The 26,787-nt window shown below is 42.7% G+C and overlaps 2 protein-coding genes across 2 annotated transcripts in view; both read right to left on the reverse strand.

The window, feature by feature from the left end:
* Positions 1-4,235, reverse strand: part of slc7a1a (solute carrier family 7 member 1a) — a 19,478-nt gene extending 15,243 nt beyond the window's left edge. Inside the window, exon 1 of the mRNA XM_086226628.1 lies at positions 4,060-4,235. The gene's annotated coding sequence lies outside the window, so the exon portion shown is untranslated. The remainder of the gene's footprint in view (positions 1-4,059) is intronic.
* Positions 4,236-4,764: 529 nt separating this feature from the next.
* Positions 4,765-14,993, reverse strand: paxbp1 (PAX3 and PAX7 binding protein 1). The gene is made up of 18 exons (XM_086227103.1): positions 14,542-14,993; positions 14,216-14,338; positions 13,446-13,658; positions 12,928-13,149; positions 12,743-12,843; positions 12,346-12,572; positions 11,842-12,031; positions 9,644-9,767; positions 8,958-9,060; positions 8,651-8,766; positions 8,364-8,563; positions 8,131-8,278; positions 7,926-8,047; positions 7,711-7,787; positions 7,561-7,627; positions 6,889-7,035; positions 5,560-5,714; positions 4,765-5,405 (listed from the first exon to the last, which is right to left on the reverse strand). Exons 1-18 carry the CDS (start codon positions 14,843-14,845, stop codon positions 5,285-5,287), a joined length of 2,760 nt encoding a protein of 919 aa, XP_086083229.1. The 5' UTR covers positions 14,846-14,993; the 3' UTR covers positions 4,765-5,284.
* Between the last annotated feature and the right edge of the window lie 11,794 nt (positions 14,994-26,787).

Raw genomic sequence — 26,787 nt, forward strand, 5'->3', positions numbered from 1 at the left:
ATGCACTTAAAAACTTGCAACTAGTTAGTTTATCCACACAAAGGTCCCCCACTAAGACCTAATAAAATGGTTAAATCCAGATAAGCGTTTGTATTGGTTGCTCATGCATACAAACACATACATTCGTGGATGGATTATTTTAATTTGAGGAATACTTGATTCGTAAATACCCCAGGAATCTATTAAAAGTTCAAGAGTGTAGGGATTCAGTTTACATAAATCTTGCGAAATCGAGCATGTTACTCACACGCTAGAAAAAAGAGAAAAAAGGTGCAGTAGATGAGATGTGGGGAAAGTAGCAACAGTGGGAGAGGATGACCAGGACAGGGAGGGGGGTTGTGGCCTGGTAGAGCCAATGAGAGTGCAGCTTTAATATTTTCTTGGCCAGTGGGAAACAGGTTTTATGGAACTAATGGTTAAGTCCTTTATGGTAAGACCATTAAAAATAACTGCATTTGTACGTCAGTAAAGCTGAAACACTAGATGGAGAACATGGTGAGTTCAACGAATATTTGTTTAAACAGCCTGATATCTTCATGCACACAAGCAACGGCAGGTTTCTGAAAGCTCCATCTCTGCTGTAGTGCGTATTAATGTTGGAGACGGGAATGGTTGTTATGTGTTTGCTGCGTTGGTGGACTGTTTTGGAGACGGTCAGTAAATCCATGAGCCAACTGCCGACATGAGTGAGAGAGCAGCGATGCCAACGGTGGAGCCTTTACTGCGGCTCCCATCTGTTCCCATCCCATGCATGGTCATCCCTCCCCTGCAAGCTAGACAGTATTACAAGAAATTACACGATACATCCTGGAGCTGTAGTGACAGATGTCAATAAACCCATCTGTCAATTAGTTTACATTTAACATGTAAATGCTACATATTATATATTTAGCTGTCATATGAACTGCATACACATGAAGCTAATTTCATGTTAAACATGCCGTGGATAAAAGATATATTTTATGTGACTCACAGCGCCACCTGTTGTTGAGGAGGGTAAATTACTCCGTTTTTTTTTAACCCCCCGCCATCGCAGCAAAAAACATTGCATTTTTTTTGTGTTTGTAGGATATATTTTTGCATACTAAGACATGCAGTATTTTATTTTGAAACAGTAGCTGTCATGAACCATTTTGTATTAACAGCACAAAATGCCGCATTTGCACCAGGGATACTGGTAGGGGCCTGGGTCCTGGGGTTGCGGTCGAGACGGCTGAGGATTGCATCACTGTTTTTTTGCACATGGTGTGGTACTGATGGCATTGTCACTCTGTGACTCCCCCCCCAGCTCTCACTAGATCAGTTCACAGCTGTGAGAAGAGGCTAAGATGAGGATCAGCACCTCGAGCTTGAGAAACCAGTGCACAGCCCCAGGAGGGGGGTCCTTACCGCAAGGGAGCAAGAACAAGTGTAAGGTTTTGTTCTTGAGTGAGGGGACTATGCGACATGAGATGGGCCTAACAATCGGCTTTCGTAAAATATGTGTCATGACCCAAAGAGTGAAATTGTGTAATCAAGCAGCAGAAGTGGGTCAAGGTGAGGTTCAGTCATCCATGACGGACTTGGAGTGGAGCCACTCCTACGCAAAGAAAGGAGTTGGTTGAGGTGGTTCGGGCATCTACTGAGGATGACCCCTGCTTGTCTCCCCAGGGAGATTTTCCCAGGCATGTTCAGCTGGAAGGAGACCGCAGGGGGGGCAGACCAAGGACCAGGTGGTGGGATTATATCTCCATGGTGGCCTGGCAATGCTGCGAGGTCTCCCAGTCAGAGCTGGATAATGTGGCCAGGAACAGCTGACATGACCCTTGATAATTGGTTGAAGACGGTTGGTGTCCACTTGTCCAACCAAAAGGGTAAACTGAGTTAGATGGAGTTCTCCTTGGCTGAAATATAAAAGAGCTCTTAGCTGAGATCCTATGGGTACGATAAATGACTGATGATGCCTGACACCAGTTCCAGGCATCACAGCCCAGACAGCAACATCCTCAGAACTACTTCAGCAAATAAATACTTAGCGGAGCATAAATATACAAATGTGTGTATGTCACAGTAAAACATCCCATCCAATGTTATGTAAACACCAAAATCTATTTACTGCTACAAAGGCTCATAACTCAAAAGTCAAGTCAAAGTCAAAAAACACCAAAAGCTTGTTTCATCTTCACTGCGAACATCAACAGAGGCTCTGGAATATTCAGAGAGAGAAGGCGGTTTATGCCGGTATTACTGAGCGTATTACAGCTTAGCCTGGAGCTAGAAATACAAGGCCATCCCCAGAATCTCTGTGACACTTGGAGAGCGTCAATGCATATGTACATTTGTATAAGATATCGATACATCTTCCATTCCTCCAGTCAGCCCACCAGTGACCCACTTTCAGACCCGCTAAATTTAGCCCGACTGGAAATAAATCAGACGGGGTCTGAACTGTGACTGTCGAGAGCTAGACGCTCTTATGGAATCACTCTCAACATCCAAGAGTTGAAACAATTTTCAATATGAAAGAGCAGATTTGTGTTATTTTTATGTTTTTGTTGTTGTTGTTTTTTAATTGTCTGTTTCTGCTCAGCCAGGTTGTGATATGCAGCACTTGCTTCAAGACAGCATGTGGGTAATAGTCTCACAACTTCTGATTTGCTGCTGTGGTGCGTGTCTGCCCCGGGTAACCACTTGCTGCTTTCACTCCAGTTCACACGGCGCATCATGCAAACCTCTCACTGCTGATGTCAGATCAGTTAGGAATCCTGCGCAGTTTCCTCACATGCACGGATGCATACATACACCAACTTGGAGTGGCAATTCTAGCAAAAGCCACGCTCGGCACTACCAATGTGAAAGGGGGAGGTGATGTCACAAACACACTACCAACGTTGTCAGCGTATTATAATAAGAAAAAGTCCCAAAGCATTATTAAAAGGACTGATAACATTAAAAAATGAATTGAAAGGGTTACACACAAAGAGAAGCAACATATTTACTGTTTACTTGTGCATTCCACAAAAATATCCATCCATCCATCCATTTTCTACTTCTTATCCTGTTAAGGGTTGCGGGGACGCTGGAGCCTATCCCAGCAGCCTTTGGGAGTGAGGCAGGATTCACCCTGGACGGGTCACCAATCCATCACAGGACCAACACATAGAGACAGACAACCATTCACTCTCACAGTCACACCTACGGTCAATTTAGAGCATCAATCAGCCTCATCCCCTCTTGATGTCTTTGGACTGAGGGAGGAAGCTGGAGTACCAGAGAGAACCCACACAGGAACAGGGAGAACATGGAGACTCACACAGAAAGATCCTGTGCTAGAGCCTGGACTCGAACCCAGAACCTTCTTGCTGTGAGGCGACAGTGCTGACCACTGCACCACCGTGCCGCCTCTTCCACTTATTACTGTTAAGGGTTTGAAAATATTCAATAACCAAAAAGATTAACGCGTGACGTAATAGATGGGACACAGAAACGTTGACATTATGGGATAAAAGTTAAAATTATGAGTTAGTCATAAGAATCATGTGATTAAAAATCACAAGTTGAGTTTTTATAATTGCCAGATGAAAAAAGGTAGAAATCTGATGAATTATTAAGTCAAAATGATGATATAAAAAGTCATTACAATATGATAAAAAGCCAAATATTTGACTTCTCATATCTATTACATGACCACATTTTTTTTAATCACGGCTCTTATTTATTTTCGTGGTGGAAATGGGCTTCTGCGGCATGCAGCTGTAGTTTGAGATTTTATATATATATATATATATGAACAAGCAACTGAACCCCAGAGGCCTCTGTTTGACATTGTTTTTTTCAGCGTAAAGCTGCACTCAGGGATGACTCCATTATTCTAAGTGGCCCTTCTACTCATGAGGACGCAGAGCTGCAAGATGCGCGTGTGTATTTGAGTGTATGCACTCGCCACCCAGTTTAACAAAAGCAGAGCACATAAACTTGAAACTTCATCACCTTTACATCTACGAAGCAAAGAGTACATGCTATTTGCGTGCACGTGGCTTGTTTGCCTTCAGCAAGAAAAATAAAAAGTAACGTCTTTACCTTGTAAACCCCCACCCCCGCGTGAGCGCGTAAGAGGGCACGAGCCAATCCAACTCTTGTGATAAACCCACAAACAGGAGGCGACGGAAGTCAAAAACTACGAGGAGAAAAGCAGGACCCAGGAGCTGCGCGTTTCTCTAAAGGTGGAAGGAACAAGTGTTCAGGTTGTCCGGTTCTTCAGGGTGTTCTTCATGTAGAGGAGAGGACGCGCGAGCGGACCCGCCCCCAACCCCCGCTCACTCGTGCAATCGTGCAACAGCCATTAGCTCGAGCGTCCATCAGAGTCTCGAGGCCGAAGTCACATAATTCATGAGCATTGCGTCACACTAACAGGTCTGGTAAGGGATTCACCTCTCTAGTCATCCGTTTACTTTTTTCGCTATTTCATTTTGGCCAATGTTGACTATATTTAGCTCTCTCACCTAATTTCTTTTGTAATTTTTACCCTTTTATTCCCCGTGTAAAGCATTTTTCCGTCTCACATTTAAACACCAAAGAATTATTCGTTTCAACCCATGTCTTTTATAGATTTTAGTTTATGCCTGCATAGAAAAATGTACATCATGTTTCTTACTAAAGTACTGTATATTTTATTGGAGTTTGTTTGTGCTCTGGTGTAAGCATACTCTCCCTGGTTAAATTATAAAGTGAACTGTAATTTTTTTTGAAAAAGTCTACTTAAATATGTCACAGTCACAACAAGTATCTTGTCAAACGTATGTTTTATTCACAGGCAAATAGAATACTAGCTAAAACATAAGTCCTACAAATCTGAATACAAAGCTCTCGGGCTGGTCAGACGTGGATGAGAGTTTTTGTGGCACGTTGAGAAAAATTGGAGTGTTTGTGTGTGTGTGTGTTTGTGTGTGTGTGTGTGGGGGTTAAAGGAACATTGTTAAGCAGTTGCAACAGTCAGGTAGTGCATGGTGTCATTTTAGAGGTCAGACATTTTCCGAAATGGTTCCAGTTATAGATCAACAAATTAAAGATCCTTAAGAATTACGTATGTAAAATGTTATCAGCATGTAGTTGGAGTGAGAAACCTTTGTGAACAGGCAATACGAGACTTAACTTCAGCCTCGGTCTCAGGCATAGGACACGTTTCTGTACATTATGAACAATATTTACATTTTTAAACTCCTTTCAGAGTGTATTATTTTAAATCCATTATGCACACATTTGAATAAGCTTAAAATGTGTTGAACACAACAAAAGATGACATCTTTTATGACGTAGCTTCCAAAAGTGTTTTGATATCTTTAACTCCTTGCTCTGCTGCCACGGTAACGATATGATCCAGAGCGTTCATGTGACCCAACATCTTTACGATCTCTTTGACGTGCTCCCTGTTGGTAGAGAGGAGTTCTATTAAAGGACGTGTGAACACAAGAGTGGTCAAACGAGCAAGGGCACCGTTCAGTAAATCAAATCTGAAGAAACAGGCCTGAACGAAAGAACTCAACACTATGCAAGCCATTTACGGATGGATATGGATCTTACTTTGCAGTGCGGCGTTCAATATCAGACCCGCACAAACTGCTACGGTGCAACGAGTTGGCCAAGTGGGACAGGAAGCGACAGAATGGCTCCAACTGGGGCAACGTCTGCTGGCCCTTCAGCCCGGAGAACCAGTGCGCTGGCAAACTATCTACCACCTGGAAAAGGTGCAAGAGAGGACAAGTGAGAGTTAATAGAGAGCAAACAAGAGAGTCACAGATGGTCAAAGTTGACCCAGTGGTCAATGTGTATGTTTGTCAAAATAAGGCTGCCAGCACAGGGATGCAGCGAGCTGCCAGTCCTGTTATCCTGTCCGGAGAGGATTGAATTGTGAAATACCTTCAATCTGATTGGCTGATCCACAGCTCAGGTGGGTGAAAAATCTGATCTAAGTAGCACAGAGACGGCACACTGGCTACCATGAAATACAGGAAAGGAACCAGAACTCTTCTGGAACCATTCAGGCTGTTAAACCTATTATTTTGCTGATGTTTTATGAAAAATTGGGATTAAAACAAACTTGTCAACATTCAGCGACACAATTTAATCACATACTAATCAAAATGGGTTATATACCAGCAGCTATAAAGCAGTTTAAGACCCACTCTGATGAAAATCATGCTTTTCATGTTCATGTGGCATTTTTCTGATGCTAGAGGACACATCTTGAGAAAACTAAAACAAAAATGCATTTAGAGTCTTTCTGCATTCAAATTGCTGTGAACCAATGGCAGACCCTAAAAGGCTGGCTCAGGCAGACTGGATTTCACATGTCACAAAGCCACTGGGCAGGCCACAAGCTGCTGCCCCACTCTGCCACGCTCCACCCCACTCAGACTCTGAGGAGTAGAGAATACGATGGCGGATCCACACGTGCTGTAGCTGGGTTTGGGCAGACGGTTTCTCCGGCACCGTGGGTTCACCTCTATTGGCTGTGAGGGACGCGCTGGGTGACCGCCCCAGAAGGAGACCGAGATGTCCCCAGCGGCGCCCACTGCCGCGTCTGATCCCATCTCTGCACGGAGCTTTGGGATGGTAAGCGCGGCGGGTTGGAACTCTCTGGCGGACGCATCGTTTCTCGAGACCTGCGTGTGGAGTATCCCCCCCACAGTGTTGCATGCGAGGGAGGGCACTGAGCAGAGCTGTCTCCGCTCACAACTCAGAGGTGAATTGCTAATGAGCTGAGTGATTTTGGTTAACTTCATAGTCACAATTTCAAGACCAGTGAGAACCCTTTAAAATCGCTAAAAAGGAGGAATGGAATGGGTGTTTAATGAGGGAAGTCACAGAATACAGCTGAGATAGAGAGAGAGAGAGAAGAAACAAGACTACCTTCTGGGACTTATGAACGTTGTCCTCGCAGGTATCTGTGGTCTGCAGTGCAGAGAGGATGTATCTGTTGAGTGTGCTGTCTAAAGCCAGGTCCTTCAGGCAGGAGGTGGAGAGGACCCCTTCCCACTGCAGGATGTTTCCCAGCAGCTAAGCAAAGAAACAGCTGGTTCATCACTCGGAGAACAGGACACCACATGACAACATACAACATCAAATGGTAGTAGTTCTGTTTACGGTAATTATAGTATAAGCCAAAGAAACCATGACATTGCAAAGTAACAAAAAAAAATGTATTCGGGAAATTTGTTCATATATTCATTGCATATCTATACAACTACTAACAGAAAGAGGTGAACGCGCCTGTTTTACTGCACAATCCAAGTCAAAATGTGCCATGTTCAGCCTATAGGTTGCAACTAGCTAGCCAGCTGGCTTAGAAGTTGTTTTTTATAGTTAGGTTGGGAAATCAGCAGCATACGGACACCAGAAGAGGCAGAGAACTGGATTGCCGGCGTATGTGCAGCAGATGTATGTCTTTGTGCACATTAGTACACAAACTTTTGAGTGTTATCATTTTTGCAACAGTGCACACCATGTAAACAATAAACACATCTTGAAGGTAGCACTCAGATGAAATCCACAACACTGTCTTCACTCCACTTCTCGACATACCTTCACACATGTCCAGAACTGCCTCTGGTAGAATAAGTAGGGACTGCTATTCTTGTTCTCCAGCAAACTTAACAAAAGCAAAAGCACAGTTATCAAGTATTTATTGCACAGGGTAAATAAATCACAAATGGGCTCAATATTTGAACATACTTTTTGGGGTATAGTGGCAGGAAGACATCTTCATCTAGCGTTCGCCGGATCCGGAAAACAACTGTTTTTAAAAGTTCCTGATAAAGACAGGAAAATACAGCAATACCATGATAGTGATTCTACCACACTGGACACAAGGGCAAATGTTGTATTATTTTGTGTAGAAATAATGAGATGAGTGTGTAGGCAGTGAGAGCGAGAGAGGGTGTGTGTACCTGTGTGTAACGGTTGTCTCCATGAAGCACTGTGGGGTAACCTTTCATTAGCCTGTGAATGAAGCCCACCAGCCTGGTAGTCTGACTGCTTGACAGCGGGTCCCACACCTGCTCTGCCAGCACTGGCTCACACACAGACACATACACAAATACATAAAACTGTATTTTGTAGAGGCAAAGCAGGCCTGTGGGTGGGTTTCTCTACCTGTCAGTTTGGAGAGGATGACCTTTTCCACAATAGCAGGGAGCAAGCTGATGTCTCCATCCCCTTTCTCCAACTCACTGTGCTCCTCAAAGCCGTAAAACAGCAGAGACTCAAACCACAGCATGTATTCGAAATTTGCACACTGCGCCTGGAAAGGAGGAAGAGTGTTCAGAATCTCTCCATCTGATTTCTAAAGGACAGGGCGTCACCATAAGCATCCGCAAGGGTCTTACCTCTAGGGGGTTCCATGTTATTAGCTGCAGTCGAACCAAGGGGTTGAAGAGTTTGGGCAGGCAGAGGCCTATGTAAGCGTCTCTGTAGCAGTCTGCATACTCTCTCCTCCACACTTCAAAATGAGACTTGATGCAGTCTAGCGAGTGAAAATCCTCCACCACATCCTCAAATACTTTTTTACACTCCTTGATGATGCGCTCTGCAAAGACGCAAAACATCTTGTCAAGCAGCTTTTGAAAAAAACACTCAATGATTGTGGCTGAGTCTGCATTCTTGAGTCATGTACCTTTCTCCGTGTCGAAGCTGGTGATGTCAGTAGACGTCTCCTCATCATCGGATGATAAACCTTCTTTATGCTCAGCTCTTTTGCCATTCTGCTCCCTCGCTTGACGCCGTCGAGTTCTGAGTCAGACAAGGAGAGAATAAATCTGACAGTCAGACCTTACGAGCTCCAACACTGCTAAACGCTGCTTTACAAGCCTGCATTTTACAAAAGGTAGTGGCAGATAATGTGTCACGTGAGATTTTCAGAATAACACCCTGAAAAGGGACCAGAGATTGCGGCATGGAAATATCACCAAGGCGTATCATACCGTCGTGCCTCTCTTTCTGCTATCCTCCTCTGACGGCTGTGCTCTTGGTACGCCGTGCGATCTCGACCAAATGAGTCTAGATTAGGAGCCATGACAGCTTTATCTGCAAGAGACAGGAGCCCTGTTACAGCCAGTAATGAAACATTGAGTCAACCCATAACCTGAGCACTTAAAATCTCACACAGCACAGTAAGTACTAAACTCTACATTAGAATTTGTTCAAATAAATATGAAATGATGGAAATCTGTATAGACATGTGGTAAAAAAAAACATCTAATATATTATTCTACCAATCAGACATCACATTTCTAATGACGAATCTTTGTGAATGAGACATTGTTCATTTCCTAGACACTTACCTGGCTACTATTTGCTACACGTTATAGTGACAGATCATCTTTATAAGTGACTCAATGCCACATGAGAGGAGCTACAAGCACCCCGCTGACTGTGAGACTCAGCCACAAGCTGAAACAGCTCCTCCAATAAAACATTTCCCATGTGCGTACATGCTCGCTCACATTCAAAACCTCAATCACCCTTAAACACACAAGGAAAACTTAAGAGGGGCAGTGCGGAATACTGATGTCAACAGTACAGCCACACTCACACACATCAACACGCACACACAGAGAACTAACGAGGCCGTTCAAATAAATCATAAAAACCTTCAAGATGGACTGACTTGAAAGGCTTGCAAACTCCGCCGATTCATCTTTAATATCATCCTGTCTTCTCTGGACAAGTCGTGAGGCCCGTTGCCTTAGTAACTGGTGCATGGCAGCCTCCAGCTCCAGGACAGCAGGCACCTGAAAGATATGATGCCTTATGTGACCTCTAACCCAAACAGAAGCAGGGCTCCGAGTCCGAGTCAGTGTCTTGCTGAAGGGAGAAGAGGAACGTGATGGACAATAAAATACTGGAACCGAAATATAATACTAAAATACTGGAACCAAAATATCTCCAGTGTGAGGAAAAGAAACAGATTTCCTTGAAGGGAACTTTGAACACAATCAGCCGATAGTTTAAACTAAATTCCTGACTGAGGTGGTGTTAGATGATTTTAAGATACTGCATTAAAAACAACAATACATCCGTTAAATGTTTTTTTCCCCACACTGACAATATTCAGTTCCAGAAATATCTTAAGATTCCAAACTAAGTCATGCATGATGACAACCATTGGTTTCCATCTCTATTCTTTGTGCACCGATGCTCCTAATAGGGTTAAAACACACATTAATGGAGTCGAGTAGGCAGTGGGTAGCCCTGGTCTCTCTTCCTTCAGTGTAGCTGTTGTTCTGCTGCTGCGGGACCAAGACTAAATTTAGTAAGCAGCCCCCATGAGTGTTTCAGAGACATCATTTATACGTGCTTTACCAAGGATTTATCCTCTTTGGGTTGTACTCTGAACTACATTCTCTTCTAACTACTTCAAATCATCTTACAAAATGTTTCTGAGTGCTAGCAAGTCACTAACTTGTACTGGTCTCTCAGGAGTCAGTAGAATGTAATATTTCTGTAAACAATGACACCATGTTATTCGAGTGACTAATTTGAGTCACAGTCAATCAGCTTAAATAGTTGAAAAAGCTGATTTGTTGTGTTTTTCTGACTAAAACTGGACTTCTAAGAACAAGTAAAGACATTGGCCTTACTAGAATACATTACTGAACTCAGACTACACCTAAATGATCCATGTACGGTGTTCTGTGATATTTAACCTGCAAGATGAACAGTGTACAGTCAAAAGGAGGGTTGCTAGGGCAAACAACAGATTTCTGGACGGACAAGGAGATGCACATTATGTGGTCTCAGCTTAAAAAATGGTAAATGGACTCAATTTTATATAGCACTTTTCTACCTTAGCGGCACTCATAGCGCTTTACAGTGTCATCTCATTCACCGATTCACACACTCACACTGATGGTGATGGCTGCCATGCAAGGTGCCAACCTACTCATCAGGAGCAATTACGGGTTCAGTATCTTGCTCAAGGACACTTCGACATGGTCACCGGGGTCGAGGATCGAACCAGCGACCCGTCGGTTGCTAGACAGCCACTCTACCCCTGAGCCATGCCGCCCATAAGAAAAAAGTAAACCTAACCTATAAAGCAAGAAATCCCTGACAGTAGGGACTCTGGTTAGTCGTGTTGTCTGTCTATAGGTGGCATTGTGTTCGGACAACTTTGTTTTTTAGGACAGAATATCTACAGACTGATTTTGGGCGCTGCACTACCTGAGATGACAGAGCGACTGAGGTGACAATCTGAATAGCTCTGATGTCTATGGGTCGCATTGTGATTGGACAGCTTGGTGACGGGGTCTGAATGCCTATAGACACACATACATGCAGCGTTTTCGGGTGACGTACTGACTGAAAGAGCAGTCATCATAAATGAGGTCCAAGTCAGAGATTGTCAAGGAGGCTTTGTGATGTCACACAACCCAAGGTCCTGCCCCTCAGACAATGTTCACTGTTCTGGTGTCATATGACAGGGATGCTGCTTACAAACTTGTTTGAATTGTGGCACAGAAGGTGGACTGGGAGAAAAGCTGACTGCAACCAGCTGTACACACACTGCCACCTGCTGTTGTGTTCAGACAAAAAAATGGATTCTTCATTGGTTCTTGCATAATGGGATGACAAAAGTAGCCCCAGCAAATGGCCTTAATACAATTGTGAGTATACACCTACTGACTGTCTTATCAATAATGTTATCTAGCATTAGTATGAGTGCCTAGAAATATAGTCTGACTGCTTCATTATTAGAAGGAATTTATGTGATTCTATCCCTTCAACACCCCATCATGTGGTCAGAGATCACACAGACACAAAACAGAAAACAGCTAATCAGACAGCAGAGAAATTCTCCCTTACCTTTTCACTGAAACACTCAAGCAAGTCTCCAACATACCCTCGCATCTCTTGCAAGAATTTATATTGATCTGCATTGTCATTGGACGAGCCCTCCAGCTGCTGTATGGTGCTCTCAGAGGCAGCTAGGTCTTCCTCAATCTGTTTGAAGCGCCTGGTGTTTGTTTCGTGGCCGGCGCACATTTGGTTGAGCCTACGGACACATGGCATAGAGGGACAGACAGGAAGACAGGATGATGCGGAAGGTGCCGCAGACCAACAACGCAGTTATTCTTCAATACTGGACAAGAGTATGAAGACAATCACTTCAGAGAGCAGGCATCAAATAAATACAGATAGTTATCACTTCACTACACCCCTGGTCACACAGGAGTTCTAATCAGGACTAGCTCCTGGGCATTCCCTCTCTGGGCCTGAGATCTGTTGGTCGCCACGATCACAGCACACAGAGATGGCAGCAGCTGATCTGACCACTGACATTAGAGGGTGGCCTTCTACGTTACCTACCTATCCTGCAGGCGTTTCTTTACCAAATCAATGGATACTGGGGTTAAGTCACTAATAGAGGCCCCAAAGTGATGAACAGAGCCATTGTCTGTGTGGCCAGGCGGCTTGCCCGTCTGCTGAGTTACGGTGCTGTAGGTGAACGGCATGCTGTAAGTGGAGCCATACGACTGGACATCATAGCTGTTCTGGTAGTAGGCGGTGTTCTCTTCTGGCTGGCTGCTTTGGACCTGAGCATCACAAACAAGAACGCAAATTACAAATGAAGTGAAAGGCTTTTTATTGACTATAAAGCCAAATTCATGACAATATTCTGGAATTCCTCATGAAAATTGTATCAAAGACTGAATTAACAGGATACAAATGTGAGCAAACAAACATTTCCATGTTTACAGCTTACCTGTGGAATGCTAATTCCTTTCCTAATCTGCTCCTGCTCCCACCGGCTCACCTCCTCATCATGGCCTGCATCCAGCGCCTCGTCATCACTACCCTCGATGCCTGCATGTGTGTAAGGGACCATTGTGTCTCAACTGACTCAAATCCAGTCTATTATCAAGTGGACATTTAATGCTTTGTTCATACCAATCTCCTCGGCTATCTTTTGCCTCTGGCTTTTATTCTTCACGCCACTGAAGCGGATCCTCTTTTCCTCCTCGTCTTCATCGTCACTGACATCTTGGTCCTCTCGGGCCAGTCGCTTCTTAGGGGTTTCAGTCTCAACCAGAGGGGCTTCACCACCCAGCTCTCTCGCCAGCTGTCGACGCTTTCTGGCAGCGTGGATAAACGCTGCGTCAGGGATCTCCCCTGGATTATGACAAAAACAAGTCTTGTTCATACTACTTGTGTGTACGAATACTACAAAAGTGTTGAATGTAGCACAGTAGAGCTTGAATTAGTCTTATAAATGTTATGTAATGCAAAGAGAACACTTTCACAAGGGGAGAAGGTTCAAAAGCAAGAAATTCATTAATTTCATTCAATTTTCATTAGTATCTTTATTAAAGTGTTTTAAAGCACTCGCATTTCCTTTTATATTAAAATCTTGGAAAAAAAGCAGTTCAAAGATTAAGCCATTATTTCATTATATAAGTGTGTGATACCAGGTCTGAGGGTGCTGAGGGAGGACAGCGCGTTGAAAGTTGCTCCAGCATTGTTGCTCCTCGTGACTTGACTGGTTGCTTGACCAACTTGACCCTTCGCCTCCTCCTCCTGTTCTTCAGCACTGTCCACCTCCATTTCTTCCTCTCCCTGTTCACTACCCGCTGTGCTGATAGCCTCCTCTTTGATCGTGACAGCAGGCTGCGGTTGAGCATCTAAGTAAAGATGACGATGCATAAAAAAAATTGAGAAAAAAGAATCACAGTGATGGTATTTATAACTGCCTAAGCTAACTAAACTTTACAGAAAGGAAGAAGATTTAAAATTACACGTTGAACCCCAGAAATTAACTGACCCAAACGCACATGCTGATTTATACTTAAATCATCTTTAGTCTTTGATAATTTAACATTGACTCTTAAGAGTGTGAACAGAAACTAAATTGAGCATTATGCCATTAAGTAGAATAGAAACAAATGTAATTGTAATACAAATTAGGTATCACAGATCTACTGAATCTTGTGGTACAAATTAAAATCATGTTACTCTCATGAACTCACACATGAACTACATCCAATCAATCTTGGATTTTATAGTAAAACTACACTTATTATCCCAAAGATAACTTGAAACTGATTTAAGTTTGGAGAAACACGTTGCAGCAGCTGCAGCAGCAGCGGAATCAACTTGGATGGATGGATGGATAACTTGGGTCCTTGGAGGGACAGCAGAGATGAGAGCAGGTGGACCACTGACGACCATCTCATCTCACCTGATCTGGATTCATGCTTGACAGTGCCAGACTTCTCCAAATCCTCCTTATATTCCTTCTTCAGCTGCTTGACAATCTTCTTGCTGTGGTTGGGTTTCTTCACCCTGAAAACCTCGGACCCTTCTGTATGTAAGACGGGTCGTGATTAGAGAAATTGGCAGTTAAGTTGAAAGCACACGAAACCGGGTTAACGCTCATTGTGGTTAGCTGGGAAAAGAGTAATAGCTAGATTGCTTCTCCGTTGCGCTCAACTGCGTTATGAATGAAATTTCTAACCGAAAATAAAAATGCTAAACAGCATGTCTTCTCCGGCTACTATGACTTACCGTCCTCTTCGTCGAAACTTAGCAAACTAGCTTTCGTGGGTGCTGGGGTTGGGGCCATTTCTTTGACTTTCTTCTCCTTCTTGAAACCTTTTAAGCTGTTAAATGTAGATTGGACGCCGTTGCTTTGATATTTATCGCTGCTAGCTGCTAAGCTAATGCTGTTGGAGGTTTCCAAAAACGGGACCTCCTCCAGCACAGGCCCAAACAACGTCGGCGCCAGCGTCGGCTGCACACTCTCCTCCTGCTCCTCCTCGTCGGATTCATTTCTCCGTCTGAAGTTGGCTCGTTTCGCCTTTTTAAACATTATATTTCTAAATTAATGCCAATAATGCATGCTCAAAATGTAGGACACTTGTGAACTATGCGCAAATTCGAGGGAGATAATTCCCACTCTCCCTGTCAGCCATTTTCTGTCAGTGGGTGCTTTTCTTCTTCGTCGAGGTCGTCGTGGTCCTTTTCTTCTTTGTGTCATTTGGTGTATTGCAATACCAACTTTTAGCTACAGACTGCCACCTACTGTATGGGGTGAACGGGATACGGTCCACCTTTGTCACCAAAACAAACGAATTATCCTATTAAAGAGTCCTGAGTTTTACAAACAAACCAAAAGTTATACTACCCCAGTTCATTCTTGCCTTTCTCAACCATTTTTTAACGTCCAATCCTCATTAGATCTGACAGACATAGTGTTTAGTACATGTTCAACCTTTTCAGTGTAATTACAGTAAGCACACACTTGTGAATCTACTTTCCCCATCAGAAATAGTCTCTTATTTAAGCCAGCAGGGCCAATTCTTCATCTGGCGTGACTTAACTTTCTTTTTGGTTTGTGCTTGCATGGTATTTTCAGCCTTTAGCCTATTTAATCCTACTTTTTCTGCCGGGGTTCTGATATTTTTTTCATTATGGATTTGCCCTTTATTGTATTTCATGATTTGTAGCCACCTTATCTGTAAATATTTTAAGGACACGGGAGGCATAGATTTACATTGTTTTACCTATGTTTCCCATGTTTACAGCATTCCTACAATATTTATATGTTGGGAAATGGACAGTAATTTTTTTTTTCAAAAGTAGGTGATAGTGACATATTCAATAATTATATTAATAACAGTTTTATATATACAGGTTAAAAATGGAATATATTAACTTAATATGTGTTTTATATACTTGCATGCTTTCAAACACAGTTTGCATGTATGTACACATTTTTAAACATTCAGACATTCCAGTCATTAGATCTGCCCTAAGAGACTTCATAGTTGGTTTTGAAAGCAGGCTACTGATCCAGAGTCAGTACACATCACTACACTATCTGGCTTCTTTTCTTTCACCAGCCAAAGATCTTTCTTCTTTGTCTTCAAAAATCGAAGCACTAGTGATGCTGGGGTACGAGGGTTAACGCCCTCATCTGGTCTTAGAGTTCTCACTTTGATTTCTGGGATCTGACTTTAATCTCTCCTGGTTGTCTGACACCCAGATGATCCATCCATCCATTTTCTATACCGCTTATCCATCAGGGGTCACTGGGAGCTGGAGTTCACCCTGGACGGGTCACCAGTCCATTGCAGGGCCATCAGGAGAAATAAGGGATTCAGTATTTTGATCTAGGATACTTGGACATGGTCACCAGGGGAAGTGAGGATTGAACCAGCGACTCTTCGGTTGCTAGATGGCCACTCTACCTCTGAGTGCCACCCCTACACCCAGATGATGTCACAGATAATCAAACCTATGCAGGCCGAACCCGACTGTCATCTCATCCAGCCAGTCTTTCATCTCAGACCCTGCAGACACTGTACTTCAAACACATTTAAAGCACATCTCAGTCAGTAACTGTGACTGAGATGAAATTTAAGATAATACTTTCATGGTTCATTTCTTAAAACAAATACAATACTTATGATGTTTTACATGTACCACAGTATTTCAGTTTGCGATTTGAAGTTGAATTTTTATTGTGTTATGAAGTCTGTTCCGGCAAAACTCATACTTAGCATGTTATTAACAGCGCATGTGCCAAGTCAGCTGTTGCCAATAGTCGCCTAACAAAGTGATCTCATCTGTATTATGACCACAAGGGTTTGTAGTTTGGCAGTTATTAAAGGCGCCAGTCCACCGGCTCCAGATTCTTTTTCATAGCCGTGAAACTACCACAGTGTGACATGAGCCACATCAGCGATCCAAATAACTTGGAAGACACACATCTTTTGATGAGAAGTGCTGTTTGATTTACCAAAGCATCACGATGTCAATTCAAACATAATGTCAACAACAGTAACACTAATAACAATACATCTAGAGAAAGAGACGTGCATCAAAACTGTATTTGAACTGCAAAAACGTGGATTGGCACATCTCTTGTAATTATTGTGACAAAAGACATAACCTAGAGGGCTGGCTGTGACAGATATCTAACTCTTGAACTGGACTTAGTGGCTTGCCTGAGTTTGAATATTCACTATTTATTATATGTTATGAAACATTATAAAACCCGCTGGAAATTTGCAAGGCTTGCAGCAAGCAACCTTTCACGCATTTCTTCTCACAACTCATTTTCTTTCAAAATGACCCTTTTCATGTCGCATATACACTCCTGATGATGATCTCACGTCTGCATTTCTGTCACTTACCCGCTGACCTGGTCACAGCTTTCTGAAAATAGCCTGGAAAAGATGAAAGATTTGAGACGCAGGCAGCTGAAGTTTACACCTGACATATTGCAAGCAAAAAACACAGCGCCAACAACAGAGGAGAGGAGCATGTCTCTCTTGATCAGGTAATATGTATTCTGGACTTCAACAATGCTCAGTTCCTTTACTAAATGCCAGACATGTGTGATTCAGTTAGTCAGGGTCATTACGGGGCCATTATTTAACACAGTACCATCTACACTGTGGTAATGAAAATAACTGCTGAAATTAAAGTGTCGCCACAGATGAAGCCTGAGTGATATGTTGTGATTAATTAACGTCAAGATGACCCTTTGCCATTAAAACCATAATTGGAGATAAATATCTCCCCAAAATATCTTCCAATTAATGGTAGCATTTCAGTTTGAAAGTCCTCATGCCCTTTTCCTCACGACACATTCATCATTGAGGAGTAGAGAGTTAGCAGAGCAGAAAACCTTGTAATCCTAAATCAGCGACTAGCGACAAGATGATGGAGCTGACGATGGAGTCGTGTCCTGGTTAAATCAGTCATTTAATATCAGAGAGTAAGGGGCAGTTTTTGAATTGGAATACAAATCTCACTTGAAGGTGTATCGGTAACCAAGATTTGATGAGAAAAAGTATGAATAGTATATCATTTAAAAAATTTGAATTAATTGAAAACTTATTGGATAATTCTGGACGTTCACCCAATGACAGCCGGGGTGCAGCTCCAGCCTTAACCTTGAACAGGAAAGAGTGGTCTAGACAGTGGATGGCATGGATTGCTGATTATTCTCTATTCACTTGTTATCTTTTTTATGATTGATTTATGTTGTATTTGATATCTTTGCAAATATATTAAATAATTTGAATGGAGAGGTTAGTACATGTGAAATATTCAACAACAAAACGAAGCTGTGTTTACAATATTGTTGAGAACGAGGTGAAGATATAGCCTTCCTACTTGTGTAACTCAGAGCAACTAAAAGTAAATCGGATGCTTTTACTTCCATATCATTTGACTTCAGATGTTCACATTTTAACCAATCAGCTTGTTGCTCCCTTAAACTGATCACTTTTAATCATCAGTGCACGAAATGTGAGCATGAAATTCACCTATTAGCCACTTGGGTGCACTGTTGGCCCTCGTAAACATAAAGCCGAGTCTTATTTGTGGCCAAGCTATCCTTGTGGCTCACCCATGTATAAATGCTAATGAAATACAGTGACATTTCCTGATCCAGTGAATGTATCTGAAACAAGCCAGCACGAATATAGATGACATCAATACAGCAATTCAAAAGTTCATAAGGCTCATCAAATTATTCCTCTCATTCCTAAGAGCAGGCTCTCTCTCTCTTGCTCTCTCTCTCTCTCTCGTTCTCTGAGACCATTTGAGGTGATTATTTGTATAAGGAACTTCATTTGTACGTGACATATTTCATTAACTGGTTAGTTGTTGTGTGTGCAAGGGACCGTGGTAAAAAGGGAGCACGGTATGTCTTTCTTCTTTAAGTAGTACAGCCTGGGGAGATGCCAATTCAAATTGCCCCGCAGGATACAGTAACCATAAAAGCAAAGTTATAGAAGCCAAGGTTTCATTTGCACTGATGGAACAAACATCAAGGTTGAGTAACCCGGCTTATTAAATACACAGTGTGCACGTCAAGATGTAATGAAGATGGAATGAGATTTTTAAAAAGAGGCAATGTAATAGAGGGGCAAGAGGATCTCCACCTTCCACCTTTTACTAAGGACTCCTATTAATGTAAGGTGGTGTATATTAGTGTCGAGAAAATGAAGATGCCAAAATTCATCAGTCAATTTTTAAAACAATTGACAACTGTGACGCACTTCCACATATCTACAATTCAAACATGCTTTCATGGCAAAGGGAGTCATTTATCTTCCCTATAGACAAATATATTATTTTGGAATGAGCTCTTCTTCACATGTCCCAGTGCTCTCAGGTAATAGCATCCTTTGAAGACCGACCGTCGTGATCCAAGCGCACATGTACAAAGATGAGCAATGATAACTGTGGATAACTCATTATTCTTATCTAACAAGGGGATCAGGAATCACTGAGGTAATTTAGCTTTAGACTTTTTTTTTTTTTATTTTGTGCTTTTGTGCCAGCAGGGTACATTTTGCTCCTCTGTTAGAGGAGGAATAACAAGCACACAAGCTTGGGTATACTAGCCGCTCTTAATCACTAAATCAACTTGCTGCCTCTGTTTGCCGTGACTATTTCAATACAAACATGCTGAAATGCTCATTTAAATGCCTCGACAGTTTGCCTCAGCGCAAACAAATAGAAAATGTTTTTGATGAGAGTCCATTTCTTAGATTGTGTTCATGAGTTTTGTGTCAAATTATCCGAGTGTGCGGCGAATTTCTCGTCGGTCTCATACATATCAGAGCTTACGTGGCGGGCTGATTATGGTTGCGGCTAAGGGTTTACCATCGCCGTTAAACCACACTTGTGGATACTGCGGTGACCTCCAACTACCTACCTCCTTCATGCATGCCAATAAAAGTTAACGTTTCATTCCCTTCCTTCCTTTCCCACATTCTCAGTCAAGCAGTTGTTTTTTTTTTTCTTTTGTCAAAGCACAAACGTTGCAGAGACTTTCAAAAAAGTATCTGGGGAAGAAAAGTTGTCTCAAACTACTGTGTCAGCAACATCACCTTTCCTCTCCTTTAACCCTCCTCCCCCGCTCTCATCTATCACTCAAGGTAACATCAAAGCCTAATCAGTAGGAGTCATAGTTACACATCTTGGCTGGGGAAGGAGTCTCGGGGTGAGGAAATATAGTTCCCACGAGGACATCGATGGTTCACACAACAGAGGAGGAGCAAACATAGAAAAGCTTGCACAGCAGCCATCTAAACTATTTCTCTTTGCTCTGTGTGTCCTCTCTTTATGCTCCCTCGCAATTTAAAATGACCTCTAAGCAAAGGGTTTTCTCTGACAATGAGGTTTCTGTCGCAGCTCTTTGACAGTGAATGTGACATAGAGGAGAACGTGTCAGGGGGCTGTTGAGGACGACTCTGATTATGAAGCATCCTCAGCTGAGAATGAGATCCTGTTACTCCCTTTCATACTGAGTTAAAAAAAAAAACTTAACGGACACCCAGCTTTTGTCACGAGTGGGAGAGGATACAATAAGCATTTGGTCTCACATCAAATGACTCAAGAATTTATTGTCAGCTGCAACTCTAATTGGTGGAACTGTAGAATATGATAACTTTCTGTGGAATGAGAAAAATGTAGTTTCAGGTTTAAAGTCCAAAACATCTCAATTTCTAGTCATGCTGTGGATCTCGACTTTCACGCTATCAAATATGATTCATTTTTTCAGCTTTACAATTTACAGAATTTTGTGTTTGACCTGCTGTTCCCCTGGGTTAGATGTGCTGCCACGGCCAACTTTACATTTCACATCACAAATATTGCTGAGAATGTTGTCTGCATTAAGTATGAAAAGACCTTTCAACTCGCAGTTGCTCTTACTGGGTGTTGGGTTTGAATACACAACGCTGGAGTGATGTCTCACTCTCTCTTTTCCTTCGAGCAGAAATACCACAGCCACTTCATTTCTTTACAGCAGTAGCTCTGCAATTGATGAATTCAAACTGTGGGCACATGGAGTGAGCTGCATTCCGGAGAGCGAGAGTGAGACAGAGGCTCAGGGAGAGACAACGGCACTGACTGGGGCGTTCAGAAAGTCAATGGAAAAAAGAGTCAATCGCCCATTTTTAGTGAGTTTACCCAAATTGAAAAGGAGTAATATTTGTAGCCTATTGTGTTGACGTGCTTGCTGTTTCTCAAGTTCCTGGAGAAATGTTACATTCTGAAAATCTCTGAATGAGTTAGAAATAAGAGCTTACAATATATTCCATCCATCCATCCATCATTTTCTTCTGCTTATCCTGTTAAAGGTCATGGGGGGCTGGAGCCTATCCCAGCAGCCTTCAGGTGAGAGGCGGGGTTCACCCTGGACAGGTCACCAGTCCATCACAGGGCCAACACATAGAGACAGACAACCATTCACACTCACAGTCACACCTACAGTCAATTTAGAGTATCAATCAGCCTCGTCCTCTCTTGATGTCTTTGGACTGTGGGAGGAAGCTGGAGTACCAGAGAGAACCCACACAGGAACAGGGAGAGCATGGAGACTCCACACAGAGAGATCCTGTGATGGAGCCGGGGCTTGAACCCAGAACCTTCTTGCTGTGAGGCCACAGTGGTGACCACTGCACCACCGTGCTGCCCCACAATATACAGTATACCACACTTGTGAATTTTTTAGTGTGTTGTACAACGGCGGTTGCTGACAAGTGGCTAAATGAGACTACAGAGATAGTTGTGGAAGTTAAATGATGTCACGTCAAAAACAGCAGAGGCGCAAAGCTGGGTGATGTCCAAGTCCACGGTGTAGTTCCTGCGTAACGTAACATTTACTTTAGTTAACAACTGCAATACGTTTCTTTGCATGAGAGTTTACTTTTAAGCAATTAACCAAAATTCAATTAAAATATCCCATCTAGGGAATCAATGGTGATGTGAACTTCTGGGTTGGGAAAAAAGTCATCATGTGGCACTTGAATATGTTCCCTCCTCCCATCGAGGTCTACAAGCTACGCCTAAGGGACAAAGCCCATGTTTCAGCACACCATAACACCAACAACCTGAAAAGAATATGCTTGAGATGACAAATGTAGAGGGGAGACGCTCGGCGAGCAACAAAACAAACAACAGTTGTCACCGAATCCTTAAGAGGTTGAGGTTATTTCGTTTCGTTTCTATGAGATCAGGCTTATTCATAAAGATCAACTGGACTTGTTCTTAGGATTTTTTTTCTTTTTTTAGTAAATTAGCACACCTTGATGTGTAGCCTCTAGCAAAGGAAAAATAAAAGCATGCTTTCAGAGACACGGCGGTGAGAACTTCCCTGCAGCACCTGTGAGCATAGCAGATGGAAAGTGAAGTTGAGGAAGGGGGTGGAGGAGATGATGCGCCTGTTTAAAGAGAACATAGAGAGAAAATGATGATGTTTAAACCCACTTTGAAGTCTTAAACTGGTAAATAAATGATGTGCTCAAGAAGGCTCATGAAATGGCTGTAGCTCCTACACCTGCGGCTCAATGCTTAAATATTCATTTCCTGTCATAGTCACACACTCAAACGTGTGTATATAGCTCATGCGAGTGAATGTGTGTTTATTTGTGCGTCAAAGATTGAACTGAATGAGATTGAAGTACTAAGAGCCGCTACTCACAAAGTGCTGTCTTTAAGTGCATGCATACATTTAAAGAAGAGAGGAGAGAAGAAGAAGAGGAAGAAGAAGAAGAAGAAGAAGAAGAAGAAGAAGAAGAAGAAGAGAAGAGAGGGATTTATTTTCTCCTTAATGATCAACTCAAACATCCTCAAAACTCCCTCATCAGCGGATAGCACAGCAGAGAAGAAGCAAAAGCCCTCCCTGCTTTTCATCCACTCCTTTACCATTCTTTCATCCCTGCAATGCTCGTAATGGTCTTGAGATTAGCGCTGAATGTGTTACTTCTCATTTGGCAGAAAAGGGAGGGGGAGATGACACTTCTGGAGAATTACTCCAGGAAAAAAAAAAGAAAAGAAAAAAGGGAATTTTTAATGTGGGACGGTTAGAAGATGAGAGTGCAGCTAATTCAGAGAGGAGTTTTAACGCCGCTTTTTTAGTGTAAGCTAAAGTAATTGTACACAATTCCACATATTCAGAAGCATACACACACACACACACACACACACACACACACACACACACACACACAAGCATATTCAACGGCAGATGTTCCCACTCGACGCTTGCCAAACAGTTCATTAAATAAATGCAATGGGTAGGTTTTGGTGATTATAGACAATACATTTAAACTCTATTTACTTCATTGTTGAACAGATTCATTTACATGCAGTTTAAAACTATTTAAGTATTATACGCTTTAACTCACACAATGGATGCACACTTTCCACTCTCCTCCACTCCCCTCTTCATCACAGTCTGCTGATTTATCATTGGACCTGACTGCTCATTAGACCACCACAGCGTAAAACTGCCTGACAGTATTGAATTCTCGCCTTCCATTCACGTTCCGCTCTTCTCCATCTCTTCATGTCCTGTAGGCAGCATGTTTTCAGACAGTCCTTCAGGAGCTTTTCTGTTCCCTCAGCCTGAGATATTTCAGCTCCTTGATTTCAGAGTAATTACACAGGGATAAATGATGACTCCTCCTGAATGCACCTCTGTCAGCCCGTCAGGAACAGGACCCTGGGCCCAGCAATCACTCACTACTGCTCTGTAGGAGGGAGTTAAAATCTCCTGAAAGTTTTCATGTAATGACAAAAAAAAAAACTTTTTTTTCTTGATTTGAGAGTAATTACATGAGAATAACTCCCTGAATATGTTCCTCTCTCCCTCAGTGGAGCCAGCAGGAGCAGGACCTGGAGCGCAGCAATCAGCAGGAGGGAGTTACAATCTTTCAAAAGTTTTTTTTCTCCACTTATTTAACTTTTTGAATCTTTATTTATACAGCACATTGCCTTTGCTCGCATGGTATTTTTCAGCACCATACTGTGTCACATTCATACAGTTATAGAGTCCAAGCAGGGAGTTGCCAAGGGCAACTGCATGCTGCTGTTTGCCACTGAGCTGCTCCACTGGAATAACTGGGGATTGCTGTTAGGGACTTCAGTAATAGGTGGAGGGACAGCTCGTTTACACCTGACCCAGATTTTCATATCCGTTCCTCAGTTTCAGCCCTGAAGACATGCGATAAATTTTAAGACACTTCTGGTCACAATTTTACAGTTACTTTGACTTTGTAAAAAAGAGGATAACCTGTGATTTTATTAATCATATCTGGTTAGCGCATGTATAATGATGGGAAATTATTCGAAAGGGCCAGTCCTGTGACTGTAGACTTCTCTCTTGTAACTCTCTGTCACTTACGGTTGACTCACTGGGCATTTAATCCCAAAGCTGTTTGTCCCTCTCAAGTGAGTTCATGTGACTGGTGTGATTGCTTTCTCGGCCCTGACACAGTTGGATGTTGTGGGCTTCAGCACATTACAGCTGCATGAGCATGGATGGCAGCTAAACAGACAAAAGGGAAATATTCCCATTGTACAATGATGTCAACATAAATAATCAGCCTTAATCCGGGTAGCGAGTCTACAGTTCTGAAGAGCAGCAAGATCATACAGAGCACTGAATCGTTAGGCTATGTCAGTTTGTATCTGTGGCTCTGCTGCAGGGGTGCAAACTTGTCACATTAAGGTACATGTGTGTTTGAGTGTGAACACCTCAGTGATAATGGGAGCATGCCAGCAGGGGAGTGGGGAGGAGGGACAAGAGCGCTTGAGTGCTAGAAAGCTATGAAGTATATTTGTGAGGAGCATCAGAGTGCAGCCTGATATTAGTGTTGATATGTAGCGAAACAATTAGGGATTCTTTGCTGGTATGGGACATTTCGGAATGATTTATTTGTTCTGCATCAGGTGGAAAATAAGGAGTCCTTCAGGAGAGCTTACAAATGATAAAGCTATAAACACATAAAAACAGACATATTGCGACTTCTTCCCAGCAAAACATCCTGACTCACCATGGGTAGAAACCCACTGCTGCCCCAGCAGAAGGCCTCACACCGGGGCCTTGACAGAATCACTGCCCAGCAAGGGGAGAGACCAAGCAGGCAACAAAGCTATCCTCCAGCCAGTCTTCAATGCTCCCCGTAGGTTGACCCAGGAGAGGCTATCCCTCACCCTCCACCCGGGTCGTTTGAAGATGAGAGGAGCTGAGTGTGAGGGGAGGTAAGGGCAAGAGGAGGAGAGGTAGATGAAACCCCGGTTGTTCTCTTTGAACTGCTAATCGCTGTGTTTAAAGCTGACCTCGCTTCCTGTCTCTGTCTGGCTCATTAAAATATGATTATGCACCCTGATAAAGGGTCCAGATGGGAGTTCACCATGAACTGTACCTCAAACACCAGATTTTCTCCCCAGTGTTTAAATTGAAGTAACAGGTGAATATTGTGCATTTGTCATTGGTACAATAGCAGATGTTTAATAACACACACACACACACACGTACACACACATACACGTACACACATATACACACACGTACACACATGTACACACAAACTCAAAATAGAGGCAAGAACAGTTCTGTACACAGGAACACTTGAGAAGTGTTCTCTCAAAGGACAGTACATTTGTTATTTCAAAAACCATTAAATTGACCAGAATTGCACCATTCGACTGACTGAAAGGGTAAAAACTAAACTGAGGGATACCCAACTGTGCTTTAACAGAGTACCACTCCTGTGACAAGCATTTGCATCCTTTTAGATGCACACTGGTACCTTTTATTTCTCAGAGTTCACCTACATGTAATATTGCTTTTATTCTACATGGAGGCTAGTAGCCTCTGTGCAGGTTCCAGCCCGTGACATAGATTGGTCGACACCTACCCAGGATCCAAGCATGAGTCACACGCGAGTCGTTTATGCCTTAAAATCATCTTATCCAGTTAAATAGCATTTTATTATCATGTGTTAATTTGTTTAAGTGTTACTGGATCACCCAATACCTGTGAAGACATTGAGATATTTCATGTTTGAAAAGCTTGGTTTCTGTGAGGTGACAATTATTATTTTTTTAATGTGAAATAAGTCCCGGTGTGAATGTCAATCCGTGTCAACAGAGTCCAGATCCAATTAGGTTTCATTTGGACGCAGGATACTCAGTGTGGACAAGCCCACAGAGATAGCAGGGAGAGGAGAGGCGGGGCACGGAGGAGGGCACAATGAGGCAGAGGAGAGAAGGGGAGTCTGCTAGCAAAGGATCAATCAATCATTGCTCCTGTTGGTTTATATTGACTCTGCAGTCCCACTGGGATACCACGGTCAATGTGCTCTCAGGCATTTTGCGTGGGTCGATGGAGGAGCGTGCCTGGCTCAACACTCACCATGTATATGGATACGTCTGTGTGTGTTTGTGTAACACAGCTCCTCTGGTCCCTGGGATCCGCTGGCCCACGGGTCCCTGCTACGACACACCAGCTGCAGCTGAATGGCTCATTATCAGGCTTTTGAATCATGAGTGTTGGCGTTGTGTTTTCATGCGACCTCACTGTTTGTGACAAGTTGATGTATTTTGAATTAGAATTTGGCTTAAAATGTAATTGAACTTTACCAAATTTAACACCTTAATCATTATTTTTGAAACCCTGCAGTATCTGTTAGGGTATGTTTCAGTTGAACTCAGAGGTCAGACTTTCCTGAATTCTCAGCTGGAAATTTCAACTGGAATGCACCTTGAGGTCAGACTTCCTATTATCTCACAACTCAAATGCTGCTCTGTGCATCAATACTTGGAAAGCTTCTCCTAATATACTGTTTATAGCAATTTTAAGACTTAAAAATGTTGCATTAAATAAATCTTACACACAGTGCTATGCCATGCTGTGACGTTCGCATACATGGAACACCAAGTAGAGTGTTTTCAACTATGATTGCGAATTGTTGAGATGTAAACTGTGAGTTAAAA

This window comes from Aulostomus chinensis, chromosome 15 (genome assembly GCF_037954235.1).
Source record: "Aulostomus chinensis isolate RoL2024-O1b breed Wild chromosome 15, RoL_Achi_v1.0, whole genome shotgun sequence".
NCBI classification, from domain to species: domain Eukaryota; kingdom Metazoa; phylum Chordata; class Actinopteri; order Syngnathiformes; family Aulostomidae; genus Aulostomus; species Aulostomus chinensis.

Excerpts from the sequence above, each read along its gene's own strand:
- paxbp1 (XM_086227103.1), bottom strand. The coding sequence starts at position 14,845 with ATGTTTAAAAAGGCGAAACGAGCCAACTTCAGACGGAGAAATGAATCC. Across the intron at positions 7,628-7,710 it reads CTGCCACTATACCCCAAAAA|TTTGCTGGAGAACAAGAATA; the intron begins GTATGTTCAAAT and ends GCTTTTGTTAAG. Across the intron at positions 5,715-6,888 it reads ACGTTCATAAGTCCCAGAAG|GTGGTAGATAGTTTGCCAGC; the intron begins GTAGTCTTGTTT and ends CACCTTTTCCAG.